The sequence below is a fragment of the Bos javanicus genome, chromosome 18 (assembly GCF_032452875.1).
Source record: "Bos javanicus breed banteng chromosome 18, ARS-OSU_banteng_1.0, whole genome shotgun sequence".
NCBI classification, from domain to species: Eukaryota; Metazoa; Chordata; class Mammalia; order Artiodactyla; family Bovidae; genus Bos; species Bos javanicus.
In genome coordinates, this window is record NC_083885.1 from 3,127,364 (window position 1) to 3,155,316 (window position 27,953).

General features: G+C 43.4%; 1 protein-coding gene across 17 annotated transcripts in view; it reads right to left on the reverse strand.

The window, feature by feature from the left end:
* ADAT1 (adenosine deaminase tRNA specific 1) overlaps positions 1 to 27,953 on the reverse strand; it is a 48,704-nt gene that overhangs the window by 9,272 nt on the left and 11,479 nt on the right. For 8 of the 17 annotated variants that reach the window (XM_061386767.1, XM_061386775.1, XM_061386780.1 and 5 more), the window contains 2 exons: positions 27,211 to 27,356; positions 26,583 to 26,682 (listed from right to left, as the gene is read on the reverse strand). In XM_061386767.1, the coding sequence (XP_061242751.1) occupies positions 26,583 to 26,682; positions 27,211 to 27,356 (246 nt within the window). Of the gene's footprint in view, positions 1 to 1,143; positions 1,539 to 9,454; positions 13,512 to 14,592; positions 14,680 to 26,582; positions 26,683 to 27,210; positions 27,357 to 27,953 lie in introns of those variants that run through there. The other 9 variants (XM_061386774.1, XM_061386773.1, XM_061386771.1 and 6 more) reach the window with 9 other exon arrangements.

Consider the following 27,953-nt stretch of genomic DNA (forward strand, 5'->3'; position numbering starts at 1 on the left):
GAAAGGAACACTGTAATATACAGACTGTGATAATCTACACAGAAAAATCTTAAGATAATCTATACAAATTAGAAGAAGAAAGTTCTCCATGGCTGGTGGATACCAGATCAGTCACAAATGTTGATGTTTCTACACACCAGTTATGACCAATTAGGGAATATTATAGGAAAAAAAATTCATTTTCAATAGAAGTAAAATGAATATGTGCATAGGAATAAACTTAATGATATGTAAGACCTTTATGGAAAAAATGATTATTACTGAGGGACATAAAAAAGAGATAACCCTAATACACGATATTCAAGGATGAGAACATCCAGGACTATAAAAATGCATATTGCCCCCAGATTAACCTGTGAGTTTAATACAGTTTCAATAAAAATTGAAATTTTTACTGAAGTCAGGGGTGTGTCTGTGTAATCTGACAGTTGCTGGCAAAAGTCCATTAATTGGAGAGCAGAAGCCAAGAATAACAAGGAAATGTTAAGAAAAACAAGCCAGGGAGATCTGTGTTAGCAGTAATTAAGTAATTAAGACTGTGCCTTGTGGCAAAGAAACAGACACACAAACCAGGGAACACAGCGGAAATCCAGAGTGAGACCCTTGGTTAACATAGCATGACGGCGTGAAAAATCGAAGGGGGATGAACCTGTTATTTTATAATTGGTTTTTTAGTATATATATATGAATATAGATTAAATAACGCATCAAATAAATTTCAAGATGAATTAAACATCTAAATGTGGAAAAGCAAAACTTTAAAAAAAATCTAGGAAGGACAATTTGGAACAGCTACTGTCTTTTAAGAGCTGGGAAAGAGTGGTGGCTCCGTGGTAAAGACCTCGCCAGGGTTTGAACCTGGCTTGGGGCAGATCCTGTGGACATGGCGAGGAGCAGCTCAGCCTGCGCTCTGGAGCCCGGGAGTCCATGCGCTGCAGCTGCCGAAGCCCACGGGCCCCGGGGCCTGTGCTCCACACCAAGAGAAACCACTGCGAGGAGGAGCTGGAGCACTGCAGCGGAGGGTAGCCCCTGCTCACTGCAATGAGAGAAGAGGCCGTGCAGCCACAAAGACCCAGCACAGCGCAACCAGGGCACCAATCCCCAAGGCAGCCCAAGCATCTGCTTCAAGGAGAATTCAGGAGGCAGTGTACATGTGTTTATTCTCAAAAGCCTCACTCTTCATTAGACTGAATGGTAGAATGCTTTAAAAAAGCACAACTGGGGATTTAAAGTTCCCCTTTTCATCTTTATTTCCTCAGGGAGAAAAAAAAATCCTGGTGGTTGACATCGCGAAGACAAGGCCCCAAAAGTTAGGTAGGAGGATCTATATATATATATAGATCTCTGTGCTCAACAGCCCTGCTTCCTCGCCCCCTTAGCTGCTAGAGACAAGCTGCTGCTTCCAGATGTGGGAAGGGGCGGTGCATGTGGGAAGAGCCTGGTGCACGGCAAGGGGCTCCAAATCATTTGCCCAGCAGGCTTCTATGGATGATCTCTCAGGTTTGTTGGAAGCAGCTCTGGAAATGCGGATCAGTAAACTGCAAAAAAGAGTCCCTTATGAGCAGCAGCCGGACACCAAGGCTGGCCTTGCACACGTGGCAAGCAGCCCTCCTCAAGCCTGTGCTGAACGGTGTCTCAGCTCATGCCCACAACCCCACTGCCGGAGGTGTCACCCCACCCTCAGTCAAAGGTGAGGATACTGACACTCTTGAAAGTCACCCCACCCACAATCAGACGCTCAGAGCCTCCTGGAGCCACAACTCAGACTCAAATCTGTAGCCAAAATCCATCTTTGTTCTGCTAGACCAGAGGTTACAAACCGAACGCCTGTGTCTCTATGTGGCCCCTAAACATACCTCTAGAAATACAACTTTCTTGCTTCTCCTCAAAAATTTCTGAAGATCTGGCAACAGTTGGCCAGAACAACAACAACAACAAAATGGCTCCTCTTTGGACAAGTAGCTTTCCAGTTCACTCCATCTACTTTTTAAAGGTTTTCAATTCCTGGATATATTTGGGCTTAACAACCTTTGCACCATAATTTATGTGCCGTCCTTTATTTTAGAACAATTTCCCCAAAGTACATGTAATCAAAACAGTAACTCTCATTGGCCCTCATCTTTGATGAGAGAGGCAGAGAACTGGGAGGCACAATCTGCCTGTATCAGCACAGGTGACCGAACCCTGGAGTTGGTGGAGACTCCTGCTCCCTCAACCCAAAGCCTAGTTCTTTGCTGCCAGCTGTTTTCCTCAGCCTGGAACTGCCAGCTGTTATCCTCAGCCCGGCAGTCACTGAGGTGCTGGGCTGGGAGGAGAGTCACAATACCACTGGGGAAAGGACAAAGTATAGCATGAAAATACCAACTGAAATGGCACTCAGTTCAGTTCATTTCAGTCGCTCAGTCGTGTCCGACTCTGTGACCCCATGAATTGCAGCACGCCAGGCCTCCCTGTCCATCACCAACTCCTGGAGTTCATTCAAACCCACGTCCATCGAGTTGGTGATGCCATCCAGCCATCTCATCCTCTGTCGTCCCCTTCTCCTCCTGCCCCCAATCCCTCCCAGCATCAGGGTCTTTTCCAATGAGTCAACTCTTCGCATGAGGTGGCCAAAGTACTGGAGTTTCAGCTTCAGCATCAGTCCTTCCAGTGAACACCCAGGACTGATCTCCTTTAGGATGGACTGGTTGGATCTCCTTGCTATCCAAGGGACTCTCAAGAGTCTTCTCCAACACCACACTTCAAAAGCATCAGTTCTTCGGTGCTCAGCTTTCTTCACAGTCCAACTCTCACATCCATACATGACCACTGGAAAAACCATAGCCTTGACTAGATGGACCTTTGTTGGCAAAGTAGTATCTCTGCTTTTTAATATGTTATCTAGGTTGGTCATAACTTTCCTTCCAAGGAGCAAGTGTCTTTTAATTTCATGGCTGCAGTCACCATCTGCAGTGATTTTGGAGCCCAGAAAAATAAAGTCTGACACTGGAGGTCAAAATAGTCCACAAGGGGCAGTGATAAAAAAAGGAAGTCGGTGAAATCTTACAGGGGAGGGGCAGGGAACACACATTGAGAAGAACTCTTTGCTTTCTCAATTAACTGAATCAAATTCAATGAAAACAAGGCAAACTGGGTTGAGTGTGCCTCTATTGCTGGGCAAAGCTTGGGTTGCCCACTGTTTAATTTCTCGGTGATTTCCTGAGAGGATGCACATAAAGGCCTGTTGTTGAACTGCAGAAAGATGCTGGGAACGGGCCCTGTGATCCTGCTCTGTTGTCAGGTTGGTCTCACCACCCAGGGGCCCACAGTGCCTCTCCCCATGGAGACACTGCCGGGTTTCAATGCGCTTTTCATTCCCTTGGCTGCCTGAGCAAACAGCCATCACTGTTTCCATTGTGAGCTCTTCTCATGGAGCCAAGCCCAAGTTCAGGGAACATGTGTTTGAGACCAACACTTGGCAGCCTGGGTCCTCACTTGGAGCGACTTTCTGCCTTTGCCTTTTTCCTATTGAGACAGTTCCTGAATTTGGAGACTGAAGAGCAGTGCTGAACACAGTTCTAGAAGCTAATTCCTCATCCTGCTAGCTCACTGGGACGAGGGACTAAAAATCTACATGAAAATCCAGAGCCGGGGTTTGTTGTTGTTCAGTGGCCGAGTCGTGTCCGATTCTTTGTGACCCCACGGACTGCAGCGCCCTAGGCCTCCCTGTCCCTCACCATCTCCCGGAGTTTGCCCAAGTTCACTGAATTGGAGATGCCATCTAATCCCCTCATCCTTTGTCACCCTCTTCTCCTTCTGCCTTCAATCTTTCCCAGCATCAGGGTCTTTTTTGCATCAGGTGGCCAAAGTACTGGGGTTTCAGCTTCAGCATCAGTCCTTCAATGTATATTCAGGATTGATTTCCTTTAGGATGGACTGGTTTGATCTCCTTGCAGTCCAAGGGACTCTCAAGAGTCTTCTCCAACACCACAGTTCAAAAGCATCAATTCTTTGGTGCTCCGCCTTCTTTATGGTCCAATAGTCACGTCCATACATGACTACTGGAAGAACCATAGCCCTGACTATATGGATTTTTGTCAGAAAAGTGATGTCTTTGCTTTTTAATACATTGTTATTACATTGTATTACAGTTATTACAGTGCCTGGGTTACTGAGACAAAAATTATTTCCATTCCTCTCTTGTTACCAACATGACTGAGGCCATACATGTCTCACAGTGTCAATGAGTTAATCTCACAGTGTCAATGAGTTAAGTTTCTTGGAGAATATTTCTCTTTGCATTATCTACCCAATTAAGAATTTTTATGAGAAATCTCATCTCAATGTTGAAAAAACTGAACATCTTAACCTTGGGGCCTCATTTTCTAGATCAGGTGACAGGTTAAAATTCAGAGATTAAATGCTTTCTCTGCATCCACATAGGAAGTAGTGACAGAATTGGTACTAGGATATAATTATTAACACTTAAATATCTAAACCAAAGTTTATTCTACTATGCCAAGTCATGGATAACGACTAGTTTTTTTTTTTTTAAACATTTTTATATTGAGATATGATTCCATATAATAAAATGCACAGATCTTAAGTGTACAGCTTAATACATTTTGACAAATGTTTACATCCATGTAATCAACTCTCCAGTTGAAACATGGAACGTATCCACCATTCTAGAAGTTGCTTTGGGTCTTTTTCTACTCAACTCCCTTCTTCCATCTCCCCCCACGCAGCAATGACCCCTGCTGTGACTTCCATCCCCTTTGATTAGTTTTCGGGCCCTGGTTTCAGGAAATAAACGAATGCATGTGAATTTGCCTGCAGCCCCGAAGAGTCTCTCTACAGAATTTTCCTCCCCATCTTGGACCACAAGTACTGCTTAAGATTTGTTTTGGATCCATTTGGACATTCTTCCAGAAAGTCAGTCATAGCCCCAGTAAAAACATATTTAGGTTTAAATGGATTCATGTTTAGAAGAAGTGGAGGCTAACTATTAAATATGATTATTCAAGATGTGGCATAAAAAGAGCTCTTCCTGCTGGAAAATCAAGTTTTGTTCTCCAAAATACGTGCCTCCTTGGCTCTGAGCGTATTCTACCATTCCTTCAGAGTAGCTGCCTTTGTTCCAGTGGAAAGAATTGCCTGAGCCCTTGAAAGCGAGCACATGCGCATTAGCTCTCTGCTTAGAAGCTGTTTCCCAGTTTCCAGAACCTGCTGCTTCAGGGGACTCCTCCTGACAGCTCCCTTGACTGCCCCAGATATCATCACAGGAGGGCGTGGCCGTTAAAAACCTAACATTGTCCTAAGCTATCTGACTCTCCAGCAAGGGACCTGGGTCTTGCAAACTGGTAAAGCTTGCTCAGAACGTTGCCTGAAAGCCCCAAAGTGCTGCCCGGGTCCAGGTGGAGGGAGCCTTCCACCAGCCACGGAGGCAACTGACTGGCGGGCCCTGCCTCTCCCCAGCAGGGAGCCACAGCCAGCGCGGTCATTTTCTCCACATCGGCCGGCTCCCCAGACAGTGAGCTAATGCTTGGCACGGAAACACTCCAGAAAACAAGGCATTTAACCGCACACTTTGAGGCAGAAATGACTACATGGAATATACACGCAAAATTATTTAAATCAAGCCAACTTTTTAAAACTCTAAAGAAAAAAAGAATAAAAGTTATGCACACATAGTCGTAACATTAGCACCCACTCGTGAACACAGAACAAAGAGAAAACCATGCTGAAAATGTAATCTACCCTGAATGAGCCAGATTTCAGAAGACATTTTGTGAGCAAAGAGAGAATTCTGTGGAATTAGCTACCTAAAGCATGCTAAGTCCCTCTTCCCTATATAATGTCACTTCTGAGTATATTGTGGTGTTTCTACAGTTTAAAACAACTTTAAATTTTTTCTTTTTTTTTTCATTTTTGAAAATTTACTTAGGGACTTCCCTGGTGGTCCAGCGGTGAAGATTCTGTACTGCCAGCGCAGGGGGAGCAGGTTTGACCTCTGGTCGGAGACCTAAGACCTCGTATGCCACGTAGCACAGCCAACAATTTAAAAAATAATAATAAAATAAAATTTACTTTAAAAAAAGTTATATTAACATGGTTTAAAATTTTAAAAATAATCGAACATAAAATGTATTCAAAGAAAAGTCTCCTTCCTGCTCGCAGGCCCCAGCCACCATCCTTCCTTCCCCTCAGGCCTGTGTTAGTGGCTTCCCATGTGTCCATTCAGAGAGAGTTTAGCAAAACACAGATATATACCCTTCATCCTTTTCTACAGAAGTGGAATGTTACAATGCTGTCCTACGTTTTGCTTTTTCATTTGCACTTGTATTTAGAAACAGAACTTTGAAGACAGATTTCAATACAGAAAACTTTTGTGTTCATTTACACTTCGACACAGTGAATCCCACCTCTAAGAAATCTACCCAAAAGATACACTGGCAAAAATACAAAATATTCTATTCACAGGGTATTTCAAAAGGAAAGAATTTGAAATGTTTATCACCAACTAAAAAAGTTATGACCAACCTAGACAGCATATTAAAAAGCAGAGACATTACTTTGCCAACAAAGGTCCGTCTAGTCAAGGCTATGGTTTTTCCAGTAGTCATGTATGGATGTGAGAGTTGGACTATAAAGAAAGCTGAGCACCAAAGAATTGATGCTTTTGAACTGTGGTGTTGGAGAAGACTCTTGAGAGTCCCTTGGACTGCAAGGAGATCCAACCAGTCCATCCTAAAGGAGATCAGTCCTGAATATTCATTGGAAGGACTGATGCTGAAGCTGAAACTCCAATACTTTGGCCACCTGATGCGAAGAACTCACTCATCTGAAAAGACCCTGATGCTGGGAGGGATTGGGGGCAGGAGGAGAAGGGGACGACAGAGGATGAGATGGTTGGATGGCATCACCAACTCAACAGACATGAGTTTGAGTAAACTCTGGGAGTTTGTGATGGACAGGGAGGCTTGGTGTCCATGGGGTTGCAAAGAGTCGGACACGACTTAGTGACCCAATTGAACTGATCACCAACTAAAAAAATGGTTACTGCTGGGAGAAGAAACAGAAGTCAGGGGACAAAGATGGAAGACCTTTATGAATGTACCTTTTAAAAAAAAAAAAAATTGTTTGAAATTTTACGTAACTTTTTTTGGTAAAAAGTCCCCCTGAAAATTGAAAGGGAAATGAAACAAAATTAACTGTGTATAGATATGGAGCAGTAACTAGAGAGGAACTGTTTCCAGTGACTTTGACATACTCGCAATCTGGGAGTTCCCTGGTGGTCCAGTGGTTAGGATTTGGGGCTTTCACTGCTGTGGCCCAGGTTCAGTCCCTGGTTGCGGAACTGAGATCTCACAAGCCTCTGGGGGCCTCCAAAAATAAAAACAGAAAAACACCTATAATCCCTAGTTCAGGTTCCTCAACCTCAGCAATACTGACATTTTGGGGAGAATATAGTTCTTTGTTGTGGGGGGTTGTCCTGTGTATCATAGGGTGTCAGTACCCAAGGCTCAGGTGAGCCACCCTGATTGGCAGTCATACTTCACACATATGGTCAGACATCACTGCCCCCCCAGCATTGTGCTGTGTGAATCCCCCAGGAGATGTTCTGAAGTACAGGAGGAGGGGGCAGGCCATGCCAGGAGGAGCCACACGTGGGAGCACCAGGGTGGGTCAGGAGGCACTGGGGGTGAGGAGGAAATGTGGGCAAGAGCCATCAGTGTGAAGGGACCGGCAGGGGCCGGGCTGGGAAAGCGGGCTCGGGACTGGCTAGCTCCAGGAGGGGCAGGCTCTCCAGGGTGAACGAGGCAAAGATGTCATGCCAGAGACACCAGGAGCGTCGGCACAGCGAGGACAACCAGAAGCTTGAGGAGACCCTCTTCCCCTCGCGCCTTTCTCTTTGCTGACTTGCACTGTAATAAATGGTAACTCTGAGGACAGTAGCTTTTCTGAGTTCTGTGAGTCTGTCTACTGTTTCAATCTGAGGGTGGTCTTGGGGACCTCAAGACACAGCTGCTAAAACCATTCTGTGAAAGGGTGAGGGTGAGGGGTTGGATCAGGCTGGTACCACTGAACTCTCTGATTAGTTACTGAAAGTGGGACAGCCTGATGTCACGTTCCCATAGGTTAATATAATGTAACAGAAGTATGCAGAATCTCCTGGAAAGAACTGAACTTGGCTGTAATCAAGCCTCTCCATGTAACCACAGATTTATAGGAAATATGAGGGGGAGAGGAACGGTTATCAACACTGGAGGAAATAAGCAGCCAAATCCTGGATGGGAGAGAGTCTACCAGACAAATGACCCATCTGTCAAGGACATAAAAAGGAGTGAACTGCTAGAGATTTAGTGACACAAAAGATACATCAACCCAATGCACTGTGCGGATGTTGTGTGAATTCTAATTTGAACAAATCAGTAGTCAAAACACATTTTTGAGACAATAAGGGAAACTAAACACAGCCTGCATAATAGATATTAAAGAATGATTGTTAATTTTATTGGGTGGAATAGGATAGCTAGAATTCAGTTTAAAATGTTCTAAGAAAAACAAAATTGGAGGGGAGGGGGGAAAAGATCAGACAACAACAGCATAAAGCTGATGGATGTTTGGTCTGGGTGACTGGTACATGGAGGTGATAGTGCTTTTCTATTTTTGAGTCTATTTAAAAATTTCTGTAAGAAGTTTCTTTTTAAAAGGTAGTTAAAAATTGGAAGTGGTTATCAGTAAAAACACACGATCTAAATGTATGAAGTTTGAGAACCTGCCAATATTGCAGAAATGTGATTTTAAGGCACAGGTGAGATTCTAAACTTGGGTTTTTAAGAGATTAAAGCAAAACATAGGGAGTGAGCTGTCTAAGCTCTCCTTTTGTCTCTTGACAAAACAGGCAGAGTTCAAAGTGAAGACGCCTCTGGTCTCTAGCTTTCAGGGTTTCCTAGTCTCTGTTCTAAAGTCTAAATTGATGGGTGTTTTTTCACATTCTGTACACATGTGACAAACACCATAAATTTTAGGAAAGAAAAGACACTAATTCCTTACATTCTCAAATAAATCTTTGTCTTTGAAAACAGAATCTCATGAGAGTGATGCATAACCTTCTGTGGATAAGAGCTTCTGCCAGTTGAGGTGTCTTATATCATAGGATTTGGGGTCAGGTCAGGCAAAGGGTTGATTAAAGAAGCATGTGGGAAGTGTGGCCTTCGGTAGTGAGGTTTTTGTCTTCGCTCCCACCTAAAAGGATTCCTCATAGAAAAAGGTTCAAAGATAACTCAGTATGAGAAAGTTATGGGGGAATTACCTGGCAGTCCAGTAGCTAGGACTTGACAATTTCACTGCCATGGCTCAGGTTCAATCCCTGATTGGGGAAGTAGGATTCCACAAGCCACACCACTGCCCTCCCCTCCCTGCCCCATCCCCACCAAAAGCTACAATGATAAAAAGGCAAAAAAAAAAAAAAAAAGAAACTTTATGTATTATTTCTGCAATAAAAAAATATTAAGAACATATGTTCACATGCAAACCTGTACATGAATGTTTATAGCAGCAATATTCACAACAGCCAAAAAGTGGAAATAACGTAAAAGTCCATCAGCTGATGATTAGATAACAAAATGTGGTATATCCATAGAACTGAATGTAATTTTTATCCAATAAGCAGGAACAAAGTACTGAATGATGTTACCAATTCACATTACAACATTATGAGTCTTAGAACATCATGTTAAATGAAAGAAGCCAGTCACAAAAGACCACATATTGTATGATTTCATTTATATAAAATGTTCAGAATAGGCAAATCCACAGAGACACAACATAGATTGTGCTCGCCCTGGGGTTAGTCGGGGTGTTGAGGGGATATGAAGAGTGGCTGCTAATGGGTTCTGTACTGGGTCAGATAGCACCCACCACCCCCAATTTAGAACAAAAATGTTCTAAAATCGATTGTGGTGATTTTGCACATCTTTGTGGATATACTGAAAACCACTAAACTGTACATTTTAAATGGATGAATTTTTTGGTATGTGAATTACAGCTCAATAAAGCTGTTATTAAAAATATTTAAAGCTATAAAGAAATACTGAAGAACGAACAAGGTCCTTGAGTAATCCCAACACAGAGAACTTCCACTTTCAGTCAGTATATTAGAGTGTGAAGAGGTTGAGAGTTAAATACTGCTGCTGCTGCTAAGTCGCTTCTGTCGTGTCCAACTCTGTGCGACCCCATAGATGGCAGCCCACCAGGCTCCCCCGTCCCTGGGATTCTCCAGGCAAGAACACTGGAGTGGGTTGCCATTTCCTTCTCTAATGCATGAAAGTGAAAAGTGAAAGTGAAGTCGCTCAGTCGTGTCCGACTCTTAGCGACATCATGGACTTCAACCCACCAGGCTCCTCCGTCCATGGGATTTTCCAGGCAATAGTACTGGAGTGGGTTGCCATTGCCTTCTCCGAGTTAAATACTAGATGTTAGGAAAAAACAGGCCTGGTTTCTAGGTGTGCTACTGAGTTGCTATAGGGACTTTTGTTTGGCCTTTTAGACAGAACTCTTTCCAATGAAAGTCACAGAAAACGGAGTCAAAGGGGCTTACTCAAAATAACAAGAGCAATTTATCTCACATCGTTGAAGTCCAGAATGGGCACTAGTTTCAGGCACCCAGACAAGGTCATGAGAGCCTTCATCCTCTGGGCTGTTTCCTTCATCACCTTGTTCTCCAGCTGGCTGTCTCTGGGAAGTGGGCAAAAGCAGCCCCAGGCAGTCCCGGGTTACCTGGTGCTCACAGCTCCCAATACGAGAAGAGAGGGAATCTTTCCCGATCGCTCTGGTATTAGTTCCAGGACTGTTCAGGGTTGGCTCACACTGCTGGAGTCAATGAGGAAAGTTCGCTTCACCGGAGTCTCAGGGATAAAGCAGAAAAGGGTGGTTCTTCAAAGGAAGCAAGGCTGGGTATACAAAATATATGTCCATTATGACAGGTGAAGCTCTAAAGTTTGCAGAGATTCAAACATCATGTCAGCCCAATACTTGCTGAATCAACCAGGAACACACAAAATGGAGCTACTGCAGAGTACTTCTACAGCATCACATTCCAAATTCTTGTTCTTAGAGAAGCAATAAAATACAGGACGCACACCAAGGTCATTAGCAAGATGCTGTTTTAGCAGAGAGCTACTTCAATCAAGTACTATTATTGTTCAGTTGCCAAGTAGCGTCCGACTCTTTGCAATCCCATGGACTGCAGCACCCCAGGCCTCCCTGTCCCTCACCATCGCTCAGAATTTGTCCAAGTTCATGTCCACTGAACTGGTGATGCCATCCAACCACCTCATCCTGTCGCCCTCTTCCCCTTCTACCTTCAATCTTTCCCAGCATCAGGGTCTTTTCTAATGAGTCCGTTCTTTGCATCAGGTAGCCAAAATATTGGAGCTTCAGCCTCAGCATCAGTCCTTCCAATGACTATTCAGGATTTACAATGGACTGGTTTGATCTCTTTGCTGTCCAAGGGCTCTCAAGAGTCTTCTCCAGCATCACAGTTTGAAAGCATAGTTCAATCAAGTATAGTTTGTTTCATGTCCAAAATTCCATCCATCTGACATAGAAGAGATCTACCGCTCTGGTAGACGGCAGTCTTTCTTCCTGATCAGCCCCAAGAAAATCTAAGGCTTGTTCAGCATGTAGGAAGACAGTAGTCCAGGATGAATGAATGGAACACAGTTGTTGCTCATTTAAACTGGTGATAGTCTGGGGGGTTTCTGATCCAGGATCCAAACGCCTGCTTCCGGAGCGCACTCCAGGCCTGCTGGTATGTGGACGCAGCCTCCTTGTACTCTTGGTACGTCGCTAGCTTCTGCGCCCTAATGCACACACACCACCAAGCAAACACATTCTCAATGGACAGCTCACCACCGCGGCCAGAGAGATACCTCCGCAACTGGCCGGACAGAGTTATTAGGAGAGACTTAGGAACAGAAGGATTCTGTTATGTTGTCCTAGAGTGACTCTTAGCTCCTTTGTAGGAAATTCACTAGAAAACAACATGGGATTAAAATAGGTAAAAATAAACAGTCTGTTTTTTTTCTTTTCTTTTTTTGGTCCTGGTGGAATCAGATAAAAAAGAATAACTGTTATCTACTACTTGGTTTAAAGTTTTCTACATGGCTATAATCTTCACTGGTAGGATCGAGCCGTTAGACACTTCTCAACTGCATTTTCCCAAAGTACTTTTCATCTTAGTCATATTCTCCTGTGTAATGAAAGCCAACACCCCTTCCCAAATCCTTCAGTGTCTCTGACTGCTGAAGAATGGCTAATGTGCTGAGTAATGTAACACTTACACTCAGATAAAAAGATTTTTTTGAGACAAAGATTCTTTCCTTTGATCAAATTTGAGTCAGGCTTCTCAAAGTCCTCTTCCTGACCCAGCCCCGACCTTGAACTACGTCCTTGTCATCTCACAGCTGAAGAAACTGAGACTCGCAGCTCACTGAGTCAGGTTTTACCCTGCTTCTACTCTTTCGTTCTTTGCAAAGATCTTAGGAGACGCCTGTTGTTTCTTCACTCGCTACAGCGCAGAGCCGAGTTGCTAATTGTAGCAGACACTGATTCTAGTTCTTTGATCAATTTCCCATAGCTTTTTGGTGGTTAACGGATGGGAGCTACATGCATGACAAAGTTAAACTTTACCTAAGCCCTCAGTTCCTAAAACAAGCGATGGTTAAGAAACCTCCCTCCTGTATTCCTGTGTGTGGGAAATGGCAGACTGGAAAGAATCACCTTTCTTCATGACTTAAGACTCATGGGTGCCCCCCTGGTTTACCTGTGACAAGGCCAGACACAACCCTCCAAACACCTGTTTTTTGTCTCTTACTGATTAGCTGAACTGTTTGTACCCACTGACAAAATCTCATCAAAATGCCTGATAATTTGACCAAATATTAATTACCAGTTATGCTTCTCTCCTTCCTGGAGACCCCAAAACTTAGAGCCACTCTTTCTGAGCTGGCGTAGGCAGGTGTACCAACCCTTTCTTTTAAAAGCCCCTCCTGAGGACAGACACTTCCTGTTCAATGGTCCCGTCACACTACCTGCTCACCTCACTCCCACATTTCCAGCTCTAACTTTGCTTAGACAAAACTTCTCCTTTGCGCCTGCTCTTCGAGAGGCTTACAGACCTTAAGATTGCGATGCTCTTGCTACTGCATTAGTCCTTCTCCACCTGCTGAAACAGGTCCTGTCTCTTACTGCAACCAAGCCTTCAAATGATGTCTCTCCTTACCTAAGTCCAGATTTGTTTTTAAGGCATAGAATGTATAGCAACCCACCCAGTTCCAATCTGACTGATTTTTCCAGACAAGAAACAAGCAAACTGACCATGGATGGCTGGAGGGCATCGACACCGACTGCAGGATACACAATGCCGCAAACAGGCAGCAGCCTCTTCATACGAGTGTCCAGCTACTCCCTGGCTTCCCCACTGTTGTATAAAGAAGGATTTGGCTGGTCTTTGTTGCCACTTCCTAGGAGGGAACCTATAAACTTTCAGAACTTCCTTGGTGATAGGAGTGTCTTTGTTATTCATGGTGGACCCTTTGGATCTCAACTTTTTACTTAACGAGGTGACTCATGGTGGGCCCTAGATAGTTTCAGGATGGGCTGGCTGTGGCTGAGAGATCAGCCATGAGATTACAAAGTTGGGGCCCTGAGTCATCTGCTATCTGACATCCTGGGGTGGGGAGAGGAGAAGGTGGAGATTGAGTTCAGTCACATCGTGTGGCCAGTGATTCCATAACTCATGCTGGATGAGGAAGCCCCAGTAAACACTGGGCACTGAAACGTGGGGCAGGTTCCTGGTCGGTGACAGACAGTGATGTGCTGGGCAGGTGATGCCTCCTGGGGACACAGAAGTAGCAGGCCGGATACCTTTGCAGACCTTGCCCTGTGCATCCTGTCTTTTATCTGGCCCTTATTTGTATCTTTTACAATAAAAGGCATTCAAAGTACGGTGCTTTCCTGAGTTCTGTGAGTTTTTCTAGTGAATTATTGAACCTGAGTGGGTAGTTGGAACCTGAGTGGCTTTGGGGCCCCCTAGAATGTGGCTGGTGTTACCAAGTGAGGTCAGTTTGTGGGCACTGTGCCCTTACCCAGTGAGATTTGGCCTGACTTTGTTAGTGTCTGAACTCCCCCCACCCACCTGCTCATCAAGTGGTTTTATAGTCTCTACATTCCTGTTTGGAAACTAATTTAAGTCCTCGAGCTTTAGTTCACAACCACTGATTGAACAAAAGAAAAAGAGAATGATATTCCCAACAGCATACACTGACACCTCAGCGCTCACATTCTCACAGTGCTCTCCACCTGGAGTTGGACTAAAGGAGGGCCTGAGATGGGCCAGGCCCAATTCCACCCACAGGGTCTGTGACTCTGTCCCACCAACTATGCCCCCATCACATCTCAGATCACACACATGTCTGCAGCTGCGGCTATAGGGACTGAAGAGCATGTGGTCAGTACTAAGTACTCATTGGCCTACTGAAACATCACTCCTGCCAAAACCTCCAGCCATTCATAAATATGAAAAATGTAGGTCAAAGGCATCACCTGAGTGAGTCTGGCCACTTGTCCTCTGAAATACTGCTTAGCAGCTTCTGGAATGATCTAAAGAGCTCTACTTTGCTGATTCGGGATCTGTTTGAAAAAAGATCAAGAGGATTTATTAAGTGTTTAATATGCACCAGCCACCATCAAAGATATTGGGCTTCACATGGTATCTTTCTAGGTCTGAATGTCCTGAGCCCCCGTTTTCACCAATGCTTGGCAAGAAAAATCCAGATCTGAGAGTCTGATTAGGTTGAGACACAAAAATGATTCTCATTTCATAAACATTATCAGCAGTGAAATCATCAAGGTAACAGGCTGAAATGGGCTAAACGCAGAGGGAATTACTAAATTCTGCCCCCAAGGATACCCATCAGCTGTTATTTGGCTACCACCTTTCAAGGGAGCTGGCCCTTGGGTAACACTGCTTACAAGACATTGAAAGGTTTGTTTCAGAGACTTGAGTGTTGCTCCCTATATGAACTGTGGTTATAAAGTCCATTCAGCCCAGGCACCTGAGGAAGAATCTCTAGATTCCTCCTATGGGGATTACAGTCCTTGGGAGGTAAGTCCTTTGCTTCTGAATCAAGCTTCATGATGGTCATAGTTTGAAGTAGTGAAGGAAGTCAGTGTGAATTCCTTACCAGTTACTTGGGTCTTCTTGGTTTTGCTCTTTCATAACAGCTGGGGCCTAGAGTGTACGTGCCTCCTTCCTTTCCCTCATATACACAATTCATGGGCTGACTTAGAAGCTGGGAAGCATTGTGTGTGCCAACCAGGTACAGTCTTATTTTACGTACCATACCCGTCTCCTCCTTGAAAATCGTACCATCAGCTGAGACACAGAGGCCATCGCTGGCATATACTAAACAGGGAACTGTAGTCTGCTGAAAAGCTCCCTTACCTGGCTGGGACCTAGCCTACTGGAGACATCACTGCTTAAAGGGGAACCTGAGTGGCTGCCGGCATTCAGGAACATAAGGCTGCTTTTTTTGTTTGTTTGCTTTTTGTTTTTGGCTGTGCTGTGCTGCATAGCTTGTGGGATCTCAGTTCCCAGACCAAGGATTGAACCCAGGCCCACAGCAGTGGAGTGAAGTGAAAGTTGCTCAGTTGTGTCTGACTCTTTGCAACCCCATGGACTATACAGTCCATGGAATTCTCCAGGCCAGAATACTGGAGTGGGTAGCCTTTCCCTCCTCCAGGGGATCTTCCCAACCCAGGGACGGATTCCAGGTCTCCCACATTGCAGGCGGATTCTTTACCAGCTGAGCCACAAGGAAGCCAGAGTCCTAATCACTGGACCTCCAGGGAAGTAGCCTGCTTTAACATGAAAAAAACAAAAACAAAAACAAAAACAAACGACAACCAAAAAACTAATGGATCTCATTAAGAGACCAAAGGAGAAAAGTACTATAAGGAAAATATGTACAGAAAATGCATTTGTTATAATTCAACATCCATTGAGTGATTTACAACCTTTTAGCAGCAGCAGCAAACTAGGACTAGGAAAGACAGTATTTAAATTCATAAAGGCTATCTATAAAAATCCTACAGTTGATACATGTTCTCAAAATCAAGAATGATAGAGGGATACTTGCTATCAATGCTTTTATCCAATGTTATACAGAAGGTCTGGCTAGTAAGACAAGAAATAAAAGGAATAAAGATTGAAAAGCAAAAACTGAAGACATTATTCAGAGATGATTGTGACATTGTCACCTCTGGTTAGCACAGTAAGTGAGAAAAAAAATAAAAGGAGTGGCAACTTGGAAAGGAAATACTATTTGCAAAAGATAGTCTACATTAAAACATTTTTAAAGAATTCATACATATAATAGTAGAATAGTAAGAGTTAGCAATGTTGCTGGACACATTTATTGTAAGAGAGAAATAAACAAAATAGAAGTTGATTGCAGTAGCAATGACGAGAAAATGAAATAAAGGAAATGAAAATGACTTAAACAGCGTCAGTGGTAGCAATCTCTGAATGGTGATTCTTGCCTCCTGGCATTCGAGCCCTTATGCAATGCCACCCCACGTAGAACAGGGCTGACACCAGTAACCATTAGAAGACTGGGTTGGAGTGTGACTTCTGAGGCTACTCATAAAAGTCTCTGTGGCTTCTGCCCTGCTCTCTTGGGATGCATCCTCTCGGCAGGGGGGAACCAGCCATCACACTGTAAAGATGAGTATCTGTAGCATCACGGAGAGAGCCAGGTTGAGAGGAACTGAGGCCTCTTGCCAACAGCCAGCCAGCTCTGACCTGGCAGTCACATGAGAGAGCTACTGGAAACTGGATCCTCCAGCCCCGGTCAAGCTTTCGGTGACTGCAGTGCTGGCTGACATAATAGAGCGCAACCTCATGAGCCCCTGAGTCAGAATTATCCAGCTAAGCTCCTCCCAAATTCCTGAACTACAGAGACTGTAAAATAATGTTAATTGTTGTTTTCAGCCGCTGAGGTGTTCTCCCCCACCCCGCCATGGGGTGAGGGTGTGATTTGTTATACAGCAACAGAAAACGAATACAACACCAAGAGATAAATCTAATGAAAGATGTGAGAATCATAAAACTTTACTGAAATAGATATAAGAAGATGTAAATAAGTGAACTTTCAAAACTATTTTAAATTTGGGGCACAACTGCCAATTTGGCACCAGCATTATATAGCGAGATAAACACCATATTCCTGGTTTGAAGACTTAACAATGAAAGATGTCAAATCTTTAGATTTAAAGTCTAAGGAAAGCCGAGACACTCTTGAAAGACAAAGCAAGGAGACTTTTCCCCTAACAGATATCATCTTATTATAAAGCTATGGTAATTAAGAGTATGGTTTTGGTGTAGGGAAAAACAGACCAATGGAACAGAACAGAATGCCCAGAAAGAGACATACATACATATACACATAAAATATTCTAAGTTTGCTATGTATGCACTTAAAACATAGATTTCAATAAAATTACTATAGTTTCTTTTTCTATAAAGAAAATAAAATGAGTTTCTCTGACAGGGAGCTTGTATTGTATGAGAGCCTTTTATACATAACCATGTATTGGGTCATTGCGAGTGTACCAGAAAGAGGTCAGATAAGTGAAATTCCTGTAGCTCAAAGTGCTCATATTTTTTCTACTCAATAAACTGGGCTGGTAGAGCTAACAAGGAGCTGGAGCTAAAGCTGCCACTAAGTAGGAACTGTCAGATTGAAATACCAATCCCCTGAAACTGAACTAAAATCACAGAATTAAAATACAGGGCAAGTGTTTATATGATTGCATTAGAACTGAAAATTATTACTCAAGAACAAAATAATCCGTTCAATATTAGTGAAAATATATCCAAAGGGTGGTCACCAAAGGCAACTGTAATGTTAAATCTTTTATTCATCCAGTAGTTTAAGTGTGAATAATACTGATTAATTCATACTGACTGATTAGACAATTAAGAAATTACTTTTAGCCAAGCCTCACAGCTTCACATAATATTTTGCCTAGTTGATTCACTGGCATACCAACTAGCTAGATCAACCTAACACTTAAAAGACTTGTAAGAAACAATTAAACATGGATGCTTTGAACACGGATTTCAGGTGCTAATGCTATTCTCCTGTAACAGAACCAGGGCACTTTAGAGAGAAATGGTTCTATATACTGGAGCAGCGAAGTGATGGTCCTGGAAAAACCTCACACAGGACAAAGAAATGAGGCTGTCTGGAAGCTCCCTGTGCTTTCTAGGCCTAAACAAAAGAGAGAGAATGAAGTTTCTATAGCTAACAGAAACATATTAAGAGCAAAGCCTGAAGTTCATGACCCTCAAAAAGGGGAAGATTTAGAAATTTTTTTCAGATAATTAGTACCATATCATGGTTGGTTTTACCCAGTTAAAAACAAACATTATTTACGCTTTATTGCATGTGTGCTTTCAGGTAGGTTAGTTGATATGCTCACTGTTACCTAGAATCAAAGATTTCATTTCTAGATTTAAGAGTCTGAAACCATTTTTGGTGACATGACCACACATTTTGAGGAAGTTTAGAGAGTAATCCCAGGGGCGGGAAAGTCTGGTGGGCTGCCGTCTCTGGGTCGCACAGAGTCAGACACAACTGAAGCGACTCAGCAGCAGCAGCAGCAGAGTCTTACAGAGCCCACATTTCCACTGCCCACATCACGCAGAATCAGCAAAAGAGGAGTACAAAAGATAAGCTAATATCTTGCCCCACATGCTCATGTTTCCCTTTGAAATACTGATACGAGAGCCCATGAGATTTTTGCTAAAGGCCAGTGGCTGCTGATGTACAACTATGAAAGAACATCTGGCTATAGAATTACAGAACATTAATGAAATATGTCAAGGAATTTCATCCACAAGAACAAGGAGCCTCAGAAATCAACCATGCCATGCTCTGTAGTCTGGAGAAGGGATCCACTCAAGGTTCACTGAAGAAATGCATCACTTAAGCCTCACAGGAAGGAGTCAGCTGGATTCTGTTTACCACCAACACTGTGGTGAAACGTCAAGGCCTCTAGCGTCACCGTGAGAAGCCGTCAGTGATACACAGCGTAGCAGCTTTTTGAGAACAGATCTGCAAATGTTTTCAACATTCTTCCCTCTGGGGCACCGAATGGTACTTTCTCTTATGAGTGCTTTTGGTCTAAGTCACCTCATGAGTAATGTTTAGGTGTTATATCTATAAAGATAAATTGGGAATCTCTCCTTTGCTGGAAAAGATCTCCCTCCAGAGAAATAAGACCTTTCTCAAGACTTGTTCAACAACAGAACAGAGTGACTACACTAATAACTTCTCTGTCAAAGAGACTCACCCAACAATAACCATTAATGTCATAAAACCATCTTGGTGACTGCTAGATGCTATGTTCCAATAAACCCTAGTTCCTTTTAGCAGTGAGGATTACTTTCTTAGATATTAACGTCTCCCTGGTGAGTTGGTTAATATTGCTGATTGGTGCATCAAAGAGCTAGGAAAGCTATACATACACACATAATTTTTTTTAAAGATCACACATTCACATTCAACCTAGGCCTATCTTTATTCTAATGCACTTGGACACACTTTGTTTGTTCACTCTCTTATCCTTCTCTTTTTTAATCCAATGAGCCATGTCATGATCTCTCAGGATGCTGTGGCAGCTCATGTGGGATGGAAAGAGGATATGCCTCTTCAGAGCAAAGAGAATTTAAAAGGATTTGCCACTTTGGGGCAAACAGTAAAATTAAGCTTCTGGAAAATGAGGGTCCTTTATCTGATTCCTGTTATTATCTCCTTGTTCGCAATAAACACAAAAACATAAATACTACCTTTTCAAGTGTTTCTTGGCCATCAGAGACAGCCAACAAACACATGAAAAAACTGCTCAACATCATTAATTACTAGAGAGATGCAAATCAAAATTACAATGAGGTGCCACCTCACACCAATCAGAATCAGATCAGATCAGATCAGTCGCTCAGTCGTGTCCGACTCTTTGCGACCCCATGAATCACAGCACGCCAGGCCTCCCTGTCCATCACCAACTCCCGGAGTTCACTCAGACTCACGTCCATTGAGTCAGTGAAGCCATCCAGCCATCTCATCCTCTGTCGTCGCCTTCTCCTCCTGCCCCCAATCCCTCCCAGCATCAGAGTCTTTTCCAATGAGTCAACTCTAAGCATGAGGTGGCCAAAGTACTGGAGTTTCAGCTTTAGCATCATTCCTTCCAAAGAAATCCCAGGGCTGATATCCTTCAGAATGGACTGCTTGGATCTCCTTGCAGTCCAAGGGACTCTCAAGAGTCTTCTCCAACACCACAGTTCAAAAGCATCAATTCTTCTGCGCTCAGCCTTCTTCACAGTCCAACTCTCACATCCATACATGACCACAGGAAAAACCATAGCCTTGACTAGACAAACCTTTGTTGGCAAAGTAATGTCTCTGCTTTTGAACATGCTATCTAGGTTGGTCATAACTTTCCTCCCAAGGAGTAAGCGTCTTTTAATTTCATGGCTGCAGTCACCATCTGCAGTGATTTTGGAGCCCAGAAAAATAAAGTCTGACACTGTTTCCCCATCTATTTCCCATGAAGTGGTGGGACTGGATGCCATGATCTTCGTTTTCTGAATGTTGAGCCTTAAGCCAACTTTTTCACTCTTCACTTTCACTTTCATCAAGAGGCTTTTGAGTTCTTCTTCACTTTCTGTCATAAGGGTGGTGTCATCTGCATATCTGAGGTTATTGATATTTCTCCCAGCAATCTTGATTCCAGTTGTGTTTCTTCCAGTCCAGCGTTTCTCATGATGTACTCTGCATATAAGTAAATAAATAGGGTGACAATATACAGCCTTGACGAACTCCTTTTCCTATTTGGAACCAGTCTGTTCTTCCATGTCCAGTTCTAACTGTTGCTTCCTGACCTGCATACAAATTTCTCAAGAGGCAGATCAGGTAGTCTGGTATTCCCATCTCTTTCAGGATTTTCCACAGTTTCTTGTGATCCACACAGTCAAAGGCTTTGGCATAGTCAATAAAGCAGAAATAGATGTTTTTCTGGAACTCTCTTGCTTTTTCTATGATCCAGCAGGTGTTGGCAATTTGATTTCTGGTTCCTCTGCCTTTTCTAAAACCAGCTTGAACATCAGGAAGTTCACGGTTCACATATTGCTGAAGCCTGGCTTGGAGAACTTTGAGCATTACCTTACTAGCGTGTGAGATGAGTGCAAATGCACGGCAGTTTGAGCGTTCTTTCATCATCAAAAAATCTACAAGCAATAAATGCTGGAGAGGATGTGGAAAAAAGGGCACCCTCCTATACTGTTGGTGGGATGTAAACTGATATAGTCACTATGGAGAACAGTTTAGAGGTTTCTCAAAAAACTGAAAGCAGGACTACCATATGATCTAGCAATCCTACTCCTGGGCATATAGCCAGAGAAAACCATAATTCAAAAAGACACCCCCCCCCCCCCCCACACACACACAATGTTCACTGCAGCACTGTTTACAACAGCCAGGACATGGAAGCACTCTAAATGTTCATCGACAGAGGAATGGATAAAGACGTGGTACATATATATAATGGAGTATTACTCAGCCATAAAAAGGAATGAAATGGTGCTACCTGCAGAGACATGGGTAGACTAAGAAACTGTCATACAGAGTGAAGTAAGTCAGAAAGAGAAAAACAAATATTGTATAATACTGCTTACATATGGAATCTAGAAGAATGAGAGATGAGTACAGATGAGTTTATCTGCAAACCAGAAATAAAGACACAGATATAGAGAAAACAAACTTATGGATACCAAGACGGGGAAGGGAGGCGTGGAATCAATTGGGAGATTGGGATTGACGTATATACACTACTATGTATAAAAATGGAGAGGGAAATGGCAACCCACTCCAGCATTCTTGCCTGGGAAATCCCAAGGACAGAGGAGCCTAGTGGGCTACAGTCCACGGGGTCACAAAAGAGTCGGACATGACTTAGCAGCTAAACAACAACAAATGTATAAAGTGATGAGAACGTGCTGTCCAGCGCGGGGACCTCTCCTCAATGCTCTGTGGCGACCTAAATGGGAAGGAAGTCTAAAAAAGAGGGAACACTTGCATATCTATAACTGATTCACTTTGCTGTACAGCAGAAATGAACGCAACATTGTAAAACAACTGTACTCCAATAAAAATTAATTTAAAAAAGGTATAAAAAATATTACCTTTGAGTATTGCACTAGAATTTTAAATGCTTCTAACATCCTGGAAGTCTTGAGTTCGTATTCCAGATTGTTCTAAAACATGGAGGTCCCAGGAGGGCACTCGGGAATGAAAAGTGAGGAAACCCTCTCTCCCCTGCAGTGGTCAGTCTTTAGAATTAAAGCAACTGATTCTTTCAAACGTAACATGCAGCTTCATTTGATGACTGAAGGGGGCATCTATCTTAACAAGATGTCTACTGAAAGCCCTGCACCATGTTAGAGGCACTCTCTCTCAATTTTCACATTCCTGGGTGATAGATACTCGGAGTTACCCTTGTTTTATTGTTGAGGAAACTGGGGCTCAGAGAGGTAAAGTAATTTGCTCAATTACTGGGGGGAAAGGAGCCTGGAATTAAACATCAGTCTCTTGAACTGCAGAGCTTCTGCTCTTTCCACCATGAACTTCCTTCTGTATCAAGTCTGCCTTCTAAATGGAGAGACATCCACAATACGACAGAAGCCTCAGATTGCCTTCTCCAGTATTCCTCGTCTTACAGATATGAACATACTGAGGCCCTTACTCTGAGGCCTCAGTCTTATGAGGCCATATCTGTCTTATAGATATGAACACACCAAGGTTCATACAGATATGAACACACTGAGACATTTCTACACACTGAGACATCACTTTGCCAACAAAGGTCCGTCTAGTCAAAGCTACGGTTTTTCCAGGAGTCATGTATGGATGTCAGAGTTGAACGATAAAGAAAGCTGAGCGCTGAAGAATTGATGCTTTTGAACTATGGTGCTGGAGAAGGCTCTGGATAGCTCCTTGGACTGCAAGGAGATCCAACCAGTCCATCCTAAAGGAGATGAGTCCTGAATATTCATTGGAAGAACTGATACTGAAGCTGAAACTCCAATACTTTGGCCACCTGATGAGAAGAACTGACTCACTGAAAAAGACCCTGACGCTAAGAAAGACTGAAGAAGGGGATGACAGAGGATGAGATGGTTGGATGGCATCACCGACTTGATGGACACGAGTTTGAGCAAGCTCCGGGAACTGGTGAAGGACAGAAAAGCCTGGTGTGCTGGAGTCCATGGGGTCCCAAAGGGTCGGACAAGACTGAACTGAACTGAACTGAGGCCCAGAGGGCTAACAGACTTGTTCAAAGACACCTGGGTAACTGGAGACAGAGCCAGGGTGAGAAAAGGGGCACTCCCAATCACACAGAAAACAGTGACATATTGGGACAAGCTGGAAAACAGCACTTTAGGAATCTGGAGAAAAGATGGTAATTTTGAGCCAGAAAGCAGTGGTAAGGTAAGTTTTTAAGGTAAAAGATGGTGTGGGTTCACAGTGAAGAGCATTTGCTGCTGCTGCTGCTGCTAAGTCGCATCAGTCGTGTTCGACTCCGTGCGACCCCATAGAAGGAAGCCCACTAGGCTCCGCTGTCCATGAGATTCTCCAGGCAAGAACACTGGAGTGGGTTGCCATTTCCTTCTCCAATGCATGAAAGGGAAAAGTGAAAGTAAAGTCGCACAGTTGTGTCCAACTCTTCGCGACCCCATGGACTGCAGCCTACCAGGCTCCTCCGTCCGTGGGATTTCCCAGGCAAGAGTAAGAGCATTTAGACCTCAGCAAAGCAATGGACTGAAGCCCCAGGCAGGAGGGTGGGGCCAGCATGGGTTGCGGCTAGTCTGTCACTGCCTGCAAAGGCAGGACTCGGCAGGAAGTGTGCTCCCTGGCTCTCCTGACCTGCTCTGCTCACACATCCTGGTCTGTGGTTAAGGGCTGATCCCCTGAGAGATGCAGACCTTGGCCTGAAGCTGGGAGGTCCTTGAGAAAAACTGCAAAAAAATCTCTATCCCTAAAAACAAAACAACAACAACAAAAATTCTGTAAACACTACTCGATTCAATAGCTTGAATATAAGAGACAGGCCAGATCTCCTGATAGGAGTCTGAACCCTTGTTAGTGTTTGTGAGAAAAAAACTTTTTTTTTTTAAGTCTGAAAGGATGTAAGTTGTTATTATTGTTTCCGTTGAGGGAGACAAATAAGCATGTCAAAAAGAAAAGAAACAAATCCACCTGTGAACTTTCATTACAATACAACTCTTTATAAGGGGGCATAAAAAAGACATGGAAGAGCCACTTAAAGGGAAAAGAACTACTTTTAAACTGTGGGAGTCTGACAACAGTCACTCAGCAGCAGCTCAGTCCAGACAGACGGAAAGACCCTGATGGAGAGGCTACTAGCCCACAGCCCCGTCCACCCTTGGGTTACTGCAGACCCTCTGTGGTTCACTGGGAGTGAAAAGCAGAGTGGCCAAGATGAACATTTAACAAAAGAAGAACCAATAAGGCAGATACATGAACCTCCAAACACACAGGCATGATACCCAAGTCTCATGTCCAGCGTATCACATGCTCCACATTTCAATAAAAGTCAATTTGAAGATGCAAAGTCTTGTATTTATGGCACTTTTCTTGCCAGTCTAATCACTGTGAAGCTTCATAAATGATTCTTGGGTTCCAGCCTTGTTCTACTAAACCAGATTTCTTGTGGTAAGACCCAAGAAAGTGTTCAAAATCTTCCAGGGCAAAGAAGAAGGCTGAACGTTGAAGAATTGATGCTTTTAAACTGTGGTGTTAGAGACGACTCCTGAGAGTCCCCTGGACTGTAAGGAGATCTAACCAGTCAATCCTAAAAAAAATCAACCCTGAATATACATTGGAAGGACTGCTACTGAAGCTGAAGCTCCAATACTTTGGCCACCTGATGGGAAAAGCTGATTCTCTGGAAACGACCCTGGTGCTGGGAAAGATAGAAGGCAGGAGGAGAAGGGGATGACAGAGGATGAGATGGTTGGATGGCATCACCGACTTGATGGACATGACTTTGAGCAAGCTCTGGGAGATGACGAAGGACAGGGACACCAGTTGTGCTGCAGTCCGTGGGTTGCAAAGAGTCAGACACGACTGAGCAACTGAACAACAAGAGGAAAGAATAGCTTTTCCAAGAAATGATGCTGGGATAAGGATATCCACATGCAAAATAAAGTTGGATCCCTACCTCATACCTTATAAAAACTAAATTAAAATAGATCAAAGTCCTAAACATAAAAGCTAAAACTATGAGAAGAAAATACTAGGTAAATATTTGTGACCTTGGATTAGACTACAGATTTTTACATATGCCACTAAAAGCACAAACCATGAAATAAAAAAATAGATAAGATGGACTTCCTCAAAATAGAACACTTTTCTGCTTTAAAGAACACTTAAAAAAAATGAAAGACAATCCACAGAATTAGAGAAAATATTTGAAATATATATCTGATAAAGGGTTCATACCCAGAATATACAAGGAAATCTTGCAAATCAACAATAAAAAGACAAGCTGATTTTAAAAGTGGGCAAAAGATCTGAATAGATATTTCTTTAAAGAAGATATACAATTGGCTATACAGGAAAAGATGCTCAACATCATTAGTTACTAGGGAAATGCAAATCAAATCCACAATGAAACAGAACTTCACATTCAATGGTTATAATAAAAGACAGATAAAAACAAGTGTTGAAAAGGATGTGGGATAAATGAAATTCTCATATACTGCTGATAGAAGTCTAAAATGTTGCAGCTATTATGTAAACAGTCTGGCAGTTCCTCAAAAAGTTAAACATAAAGTTATCCCATGACCCAGCAATCCCACTCCAAGTATACGCAAGAGAATTGAAAACAAATGTCCACCCAAAAGCTTGCATTCTGAATGTTGAGAGCAGAATTATTATTCAGAATACCCCCAAAGTAAAATAACCATCAATGGACCAGATTAAAAACCCGGTATACCCAGGGAATTCCCTGGCGGTCCGGCGGGTGGGACTCTGCATTTCCACTGCAGGGGCAAGGGTTTGATCCCCAGTCAGGGAAGTGAGATCTTACAAGTTGTGCAGCCAAAAAAAAAAAAGTTAAAAACACCAGCGCCCCTCTCCAAACTGGTATATCCATATGATGGAATAAAGCAATGAAGGAGTGACACATGATACAACATGGATGAAGCTTGAAAACCTCATGTTAAGTGAAAGAAGCCACATATTGTGTGATTTCGTGCAGAAAAAAGTCAAGAACAGGTAAATCCATAAAAACAGAAAGTAGACCGGTGGGCGCCAAGGGCGAGAGAATGGAGGGGAGGGACTGCTCATGGGTGTGGGGGCTCTTTCTGTGGGGATGGAAATGTTCTGGAATCGGAGGGTGGTGAGGTGTGAACACACTGCCACCACCGCTGCCCCAGTACCCTGTACCTGGCCTGAAGGCGTCCGATTCCTTTCTTTGTTGTCCCCTGGGGAAAGCCATTGGCGGTGACATCAAGGGGCTGCTCAGGCACTGCACTCCAGCTGATGGCTAGGAAAAGGTAAGATTCTGGGGTTAAAGGTGTTCAGTTTTCTGTAAATGTCAGAGGTATTTTAGTAAGAATATTTCCCGACCACTGCAGACCCGTGAGAGTTGGATATGATGTCAGAGACAGTGGCTATCACTCTGACGCCTGCCCTCCGGAGTATAAGAGTATAAAGTAGCTCATGATTCTTCATCATCATCACCATCAGGGCTAACAATCGTTAAAACATTTATTATATGCTGGACACACAGCAAATGCATGAAAAAAAAATCTCTCATTTATTCCTCATAACAACCCTGACTAATAAATGACAAATTCTTATCTGAAGATGAAGAAACTGAGGCTAAGAGAGAACAAGGTGCCCAGGGTCACACAGCATGATCCTGACCCACTGTGGGTGTCTCCTGAGCCCACATTATTGACAACTTGTGTGGGAAAGTGCTACCCCAGGCTGGGAGGATGCAGTGTCTCCCAGGCCACTCTACAGTCTGGGGACAGGGGACTCCAGAGCAAGTGGAACCTGGACCCCTCACCTGCCCCACAAGGAACAAGTCGGCCTGGGCTGTCAGCCTTTCTCGTCTGCACTGCACGGCGGCTCTGTTCAAACAGTAAATCTGACTGCTGTATTTTCACTTCTTGAACTCCAAAGCCTTCTGGCAGAGCCGAAACGTTCTGACACCTAAATGTGAGGGAAAATGCATGAAATTTGGCTCACTCCTCGACAGAGAGAATATCTAGGGCTGTGCACCACATCACCACCCACGTCTTAGCAAGAGGCAAAAGCTTTAGAAGGTGTGTGCATTTGTTTATTTATGGGGATGGTATAGGAGGTAGTGACAGAACAGAACCTAGATCCTCTGAGCCTTATGAATGCGGGAAAATCACTTCCATCACTCTGAAGTGAAGCTAGGAACTTACCGCCGTCCCTCAGGGACTTCAGTAGCACCAAACTCTGTTCCTTGTAATGGGTTTGAAAGATTTGAAGACCTTAAGCAGAAATATTAACCTGTTGGCAGTAGCTTCCTAAGGAGTCATTCAAATATACCAGAAACCATAATTATTCTATAATATAAAACTTCATTTTTTTCTATTTCACACAAAGTAGATGCCAACATGAAGTGGGTCTAGAACTGAGTAGACAGCAACTTATAGTCTCAGAATCAAGAAAACATGGAAAACAGAGAAAATGCCTTGGGCACCGTGCCTAGGATTGCCTTTTTTCCCCCTTAGCATCTTTATTTGTGTAAGTTTATATACCATAAAATTCACCCATTTC